Source organism: Rhagoletis zephyria, unplaced genomic scaffold, assembly GCF_001687245.7.
Source record: "Rhagoletis zephyria isolate East Lansing unplaced genomic scaffold, Rhagoletis_zephyria_1.1 Rzeph_scaffold_00278, whole genome shotgun sequence".
NCBI classification, from domain to species: Eukaryota; Metazoa; Arthropoda; class Insecta; order Diptera; family Tephritidae; genus Rhagoletis; species Rhagoletis zephyria.
In genome coordinates, this window is record NW_016157362.1 from 104,251 (window position 1) to 111,557 (window position 7,307).

Consider the following 7,307-nt stretch of genomic DNA (forward strand, 5'->3'; position numbering starts at 1 on the left):
TTCTAACACTTCCGATTAAATATTGAACAATTGGAGCCCCATCTCTAAGAAAAATTACTCCAAGTGTGTGTGGCTGCTTTTTAGTATTTTGTAGCGTAAAATTTACCACAGATGCTCACCCTGATTTGATCTGAAGAAAAGATGCAAGACTTAGTACGAGGTTCAAAACCCAAAATTTTGATACATGTTGAGCTCCTTATAAGAAAGAAAAGTTGCAAAGAGCCCAGAAATTTCATAAAAGGAGTTGATTGGAAGCTTGCATTTGGATGCTTCTGCCAGGACAGTGCTGAGAAAATTAAGATGATTTAGTTTGAGAAACTATGTCGCAAAAAAATTACCGCTGATTTACATCAAGAACAAAATGAAGAAACTAATAAGAAAACTGACTGGGACAAAGTAAGTTGGTGTGGTGTGAGCCTTCTGATCGCTTGAAAACACTACACTGAAAACGTACAAGCAGCGGTAAAACATGGAGATGAGTTTCCCATAGATTGGGGCTGTTTCTGAGAATTTGTTGTAGGTAATTTGCCAAAAATCGAAGGACAAATGACGGAGGCTGTTTATGTCGACGTTCGGAGCAAAAATTGGAAGCGAGCGCGGAAAAATTCGTTTGGGGTCGCTTGTCTTCCAACAAGACAACGACTCTAAACAAAAAGTTGAACTGGATAACTCAATCGCTAGATTAAAGTCCGGTTGATCATTGGTGGTAAAATTTGAACTCCAAATGCGCCAGTATTCCATCGAAAATGTTAGTAAAATTAGTTGGTGGGAATACCAACTACTATTTTTAGTTTTGAATAAAAATTTCAGTTTTGCGAATTTATACTTTTATCTTACGCTTATGTTTTGGAATCTTTATCTATATATTGAAAACCAAAAATTTTTCACATGATTTCTAGAAAATAGATATACTCTTGGTTTTTTTTTGTTATTCAGACACCTAAAGAAATACAAGAGTATCGTATCAATCAATAATTATTTATTTTAATAAATCTACACTGAAATAACTACTGTGAAATGTATGCTTTCATTTGATGCTTAGTGTATATCCACTATCAGAGCATGTAAGCGGACTTTCATAAAAGATCTACCCGCTTATATGCACCGAAACTTGTTCATCTTGTCGGTGTTTATGTCCAATAAATCTGCACTTATTTCGGTTAAGTTATGTACTTACCCCTTTTGATGTGAGGTAATCCATGCCTTTAGCAACTTGGTACATAAATGATGTCAAATCACTCGACGTCAAAGTATTAGATTTTCCATGAGTATTGCCGTAATGCCTTTAAAAATACCAAATACAAACACTAAATTATATTCTTAGTATACTGAAAATAACATCTGCGTAACTATAACGAAAACTTGCGTACATCTTACGAAATTTTTCGTAATTTTGAGTCACGAAAGTTTTCGTTGATTGTACAAAACCGTTTTCGTACATACTACGAAAATATGAGACATCAGGTCTTTAGTACATTTTATGAATGTATTCGTGCTATTTAATAACGAATTTAATACTATTTACTAAAGAATTTCGTGCTATTTCTTAATTTTTTACGAAATTTTTGTAAAATGCACAGAAATAATTCGTAAATATATTTAACGAAATTATTTTCGTAAAATCTGCGGTTGTTTCGTAGAATACAACACACTTTAAAAATATATTACGAATTTAACACAACACTTTTATTTTGTTTTTATCGTTAATTTTAATCGTTTTTGTTTAACAAAATGTTTTGCAAAAAGGCTTAACATTAACGATTAAAATATAATGAAAGTGTTGTGCTATAATTTGAGTCCTGTTTTTTTATGGTGTTAATAACACAGGCCGACAAAATTTAACCAACATTCAGACCCAGAAACCAGACTATACATTTCCGAAGGTTTATGATGCGCTGAATCCAAATCTGGCCTCAGAATTGCTCTATCAGCCGTTTTTGCCCATATTTGAGGTTATGTAGCCTTGCAGATGTTTTCTTTCACCAAAATAATAGGCTGGCATCTTTAAGTAAAAGTCTTTTTCTTTCAAATGGCGTTTTGTTTGCTCAAATATTTTTTTTTCGCTGAGATATCGCATTTTGAAATTTTAATGTTTCTAAATTTTCCTACACCTGAAAATCGATTGAGATAACATAGAAATGATATAGTCGATTACTAATTTTCTCGAATTGAGTCTTATTTTTCTTAAAATTTTGTCTCACACCATAAATGTGCTAACTCACCAACCCCCTACACTATCTAACCCACGGGTACCGAGTCACACACAGCCCTAACCCCTAGAAACCTCCCCTACCATACCGCAAGAGGTCAATTTAGATAGACTTCGAAAAGATGAAGAGCTGATCAGTCAAAAAAGATTTTACAACAATCATAACATGTAACCAAAAAATGAATCGACTGTATCATGTTCAGGTGCAAGAAGATTTAGAAACATGAAAATTTTAAAACGCGATATCTCAGCGAAAAATTCTGCAATTCTGAGGGCAGATTCGGATTCGTCGCATCAAAATCCTTCGAAAATATATAGTCCGGTTTCTGGGTCTGAGATGCTGTCGGCCTGTGTAATAAATGCAATCATACATTCTACGAAAGAAGTTCAGAAATTACAAGTATAACTGTTGTAAATAATAAGTTTTACTTAAATTTTCTGACTACATTGTAGTCTAAAATTAATAAAAAAGGTTATTTTACCTGTAATAAAACTTAAGTCTTGTATTTATATGCATACGAATAGGTTCTATACTACATATTTTTTACTGCTTAGGCCTCATTCAAAAAAAGAAAAGTGTTAAATTATGAGACTCAAAAAAAAAATAAAATAAATATAATAAGATATAAAATATGAAAGAATATGTTAAAAACATTGTATGCTTAAAAGCATAGTATATCCACAGCTTTAATATTTAATTTTGTATTGTATTTTTCTCCAGCAAATCCCTTTTTAAAAAGTTTAAAATTATATTATACATCTCACAGCAGCCAACAAGTAATTCTGCAATGACACTAGATACATAAAAATATGATGAAATATTAAACTGCCGGTAATTTAGTATATTGTAGAAAAATATGCGTATGTTGTACGAATTTAAGAAACATATTTCTGCATTAGTATTTAGTACAAAGTATTAACTAAATTGTAAGAATACAGAATTGTAGATTTCGTAAATTTTAAAACCATACGTAAATATTATTAGATTTTCGTAATATGAAAAATTGGTTGAATTTGGCGGACTGTCACGCCCACTACACTACGGGCGGACTTGGTAAATTTTATTCGATTTCAGTCAAATTCTATTTGTAACTTAAATTAACCTGGGAAGCCATACATCTGAATGATGAGAAAAAATTGGCAAACTGCCGCGCCCACCAGCTATTCAAGGCAAGGACTAGTAACGATCCTCCAAAATAGAAAAATATGGGTGCAAGATCTATTTTTACCTTCCTTTTATTAGCTCGGGATGTAACTATGTAATATTGATGCGCCTAAAAGATGCAGCGGTTTCTATTCTCAAGTTACATACCTGTAGTGCGATTCGCTATCTTTTAACGATTCGACAATCGCAATGTTTGTCTAGATTTTTTGTAGTTTGCAGTAACGATTGTTTGATTCACTAATATATCCTTAACGACACTAAACAGCTGACTTTTAGTATTTATGCATATTGATAACAAGTGGCATCTCTGACAAACGAAATGTCAGAATATGCGAAAAGGACAAAGAGGAAGGCAAAAAAACTAATAAATTTGTTCTCGCCAACCGTGTTAAGGATTGATGCAAAGATAAAAAGAGGTATTTAATGAAATGTTTTAATTATTTGCATCTACCAGTCAAGCTGCAGCTGCAAAAAGGAGCCGTGCCTCAGCGGAACCATTATGTTCGTTGCTGGACTTCCTCACGGAATACCCGGGGCTAACTACCGGGAAGTTTCAAAAGTTAGCAAAGCTAAGCTAAATTCGATTGGAGGCGCAGCGAAATCTGTGGACCAATGGCACACGGTAAGTACCAATATTGCAGTAGCAGCCACTGTGGCAATGATAGGAATAGTGGAACGGTACGGTTTAGTTATTTGCCCAATGATTTCGGGTTATTGTGTCCGAATTGACTACACGCAGTTGTAGTCAAAGGTCGACACTTTATTTTAAAACCCAATTTTGTAATTTTCGTTCACTCATGTATTAAAAATTTCGGTCTGAGATATGCACTTTTTTACAAATTGGACAAAAATACTGTTTACCAAGTTTCCATTTCCGGTATCGAAATGCTAATTTTAGAGCATTTTCAATGGGTTCCCCAGGGGCCTGTGGAAGATTCCGAGGGGTCACGTGTGACTTTTTACAAAGTGTGAACTGTGTTGTTTCTAGTGGGTGGGATATCATGAACCACGCCCCCTCCTCTCCACCCACTAATCCAAAAACAATGGGCAAATAACTGAGAGTGTAAAATTAATTGTTAAATTTTGCATTATTTATTTAATTTAATGTTGCAAAAAGGTCTGGCGGGACTTGAAAAGCCAGATAAGTGTGAAGGCTCGTGACGGGAAAAGACAGCAGGCGTTGACCGGTAACAGGCCCCTTGACCAAGCGCCTATAACGGAGCTTGAAAGGCGTGTGATTGGTCTAATTGGCAGCAGCTACGTTGAATATACCGACTGAGGAGGTAATCTTCAATTAAATTAATTAATTCAAGGGCATTGCAAAAATTGTTTTCAATAATAGGAATTTCAATTGGCTCTGGAGGATGGGGACGAAGGCGTGTTTAAATTGTTAATTGATGAAGACAATGAAGCACGCTGCGAAACCCCAAAAACATCAACGCCAAAAACCCCACGCAGGTCTTTCAAAAAGAAGCGGGTGGAAGAGGACATCGACTTGCGGATGAAAGTGTTGGAGATAGCAGAAAAGCAGGCAGATGGTCTAAAGGTATATTCAAACGTGGCATAAACGAATATATATATGTAAATGAATAAATAATTTGTTTTGTTTTCCAACAGATGCTAGCCGAATACAGTTCGGCNTTGCGGATGAAAGTGTTAGAGATAGCAGAAAAGCAGGCAGATGGTCTAAAGGTATATTCAAACGTGGCATAAACGAATATATATATGTAAATGAATAAATAATTTGTTTTGTTTTCCAACAGATGCTAGCCGAATACAGTTCGGCGAATACAAGGCTAGCGAACTCAATGACGGAGGCCACGAATGCACTGTCGGGCGCTATTTTGACCTTGGGCGAAGGTTTTAAAGCCACCGCCGAAGCTTTCAATAATCTAGCCAACTCCATAAATAAAATATAAATACGTATGTACATAAAGTGGTGGGAAAAATAATTGAAACCAAAAACGTTGAGAAGTTTTGGTTATTTTCCTTTTGTTTATTTAATCTTTTATAATTTTTTATAAAAAGTTAAACTCACTAAATAACAACTAGCATATATGTAAATCAAAACTTCAAACTTTGTACAGATTTCAAAAAAAATCCAAGTTTTAAAAGCTTAGTATACAGCTTTTTAACCTTGTAATAAGAGTTTTCTGAAAAATTCTGAGTACAGAGTTTTGAATCTCATTTAATTTTAGCATAACAATGTGCAAGTTTCAAGTGGCTAACATTTTTCAGAAAACTCTTATTACAAAGTTAAAAAGCTGTATACAAAGTTTTTAAAACTTGGATTTTTTTTGAATTCTGAATTGAGTGCCTCAGAGGTGGTCCCATACTAATGTGGTTTAGATCCGATCATTGGATCATGAAATATATGTATATGGCTGATTCCATCTCAAATCACCCAGGCCGGGGGAAAGTGAATTTAAGTTTGCGATAAAACTCACAGGGATTGTTCCTTGAACAATTTAAGAGACACATATTTTTTCTTTTTGCTCAGAAATGCGAATTTATCGAATAATGAATTTTTTTTCTTTTTGAGTACGAACGCTTCTTTTTTCCTCTCTTAATAGCAACTTTTGATGAAATCGTTTATAACTGCCGCAAAAAAGCAAGGATTTTAACGATTTTTTTTTTAATTGCAGATATTGATCTACTGAATCGATCTAGTGAACTAAACATCAGTAATTGTTTATTAATAATTAATTATTGTTTATAAACAAAAACAATTTTTTTTTTCAAATTGATTTTTTTCAAATTGCCACATCTTTTTTTCTCTCAAACTTTTTTGTCTATTAGGGAATAGTATAAACTATTTTCAGTACGAGTAGCAATATGCTAAAATTCGTCGTTTTCGAGTTATGATTTTTTTCTGAAAATGTCCTTTTATGATGCAAGCAGATTTTCGTGCCAGTTGAGGGCACAAAAATTGTTGCCCATTATGAAAAAATTTCCTTGCTGGAAATTTTTTGAGGTTGCCCGATCAGAGCCAAAAGTTTTTCCCAATTGGGCTCTAATTTTGGCCCAATTGGGCCCAATTAGCGATTTGCCCAATCTACCGAAGATTTCCCCAACCAGTGCTCACAATTTGCTCAAAGTGAACATGCATACGCAATTAAAACGTTTTTATCGATAAAATCACACATACACACATCAAAATTCCCTACGAAGAAAAATATTTTTTAATTTTTTTCTTGAAAAATGTTCCACATACAAATTTTTTGATAAAAAGAGTAGTTTTTGAAAATATGCCATTTCAAAAAAAATTGGAAAAAATCACAATGGTAGCTCTGAGTATTGCGCAATATTTAAGTATAATGTTATGGGGTGCACTCTACAATAATTTGAGTTATGAATTTTTTTTACACCGAAGTTGAGTAAAATGAGTACATTACAATTAAAAAAAAAAATTAAATTTTGTTTAGAATTTTTTTGAGTATGCAATTTTGTAGCCCATTAAATTTGAGTATAATAAAGTGCAAGTGTTAAGCTACTGCAAAATTGCGTTGATTTTTAATATTGTTTATGCTCACGGCTTCTTGCACTTTTTCCTTATCGATGAAAATGCCTAAAACCGTTTTCAAAGAAAATTAAAAAAAAAAAATAACGGCAGTTTTGCAATCGCTTAAAACTCCCACTTTATTATACTAAAATTTAATGGGCTATAAAACTGCATATTCAAAAAAATTCTAAAAAAGTTTAAAAAATTTGTAAATTGGTAATGTACTCATTTTACTCAACTTCGGTGTAAAAAAAAATTCATAACTCAAATTATTGTAGAGTGCACCCCATAACATTATACTTAAATATTGCGCAATACTCTGAGCTACCATTGTGATCTTTTCCAATTTTTGTGAAATGGCATATTTTCAAAAACTAATTTTTTTTATCAAAAAATTTGTATATGGAAAATTTTTCAAGAAAAAAATTAAA

The 7,307-nt window shown here is 33.1% G+C and overlaps 1 protein-coding gene across 1 annotated transcript in view; it reads right to left on the bottom strand.

The window, feature by feature from the left end:
• Window positions 1–1,149: 1,149 nt before the first annotated feature.
• LOC108358626 (tyrosine kinase receptor Cad96Ca-like) overlaps window positions 1,150–7,307 on the bottom strand; it is a 213,293-nt gene continuing 207,135 nt past the window's right edge. The window contains exon 7 of the mRNA XM_017610064.1: window positions 1,150–1,283. Within this exon, the coding sequence (XP_017465553.1) occupies window positions 1,166–1,283 (118 nt within the window). The 3' untranslated portion in view covers window positions 1,150–1,165. The remainder of the gene's footprint in view (window positions 1,284–7,307) is intronic.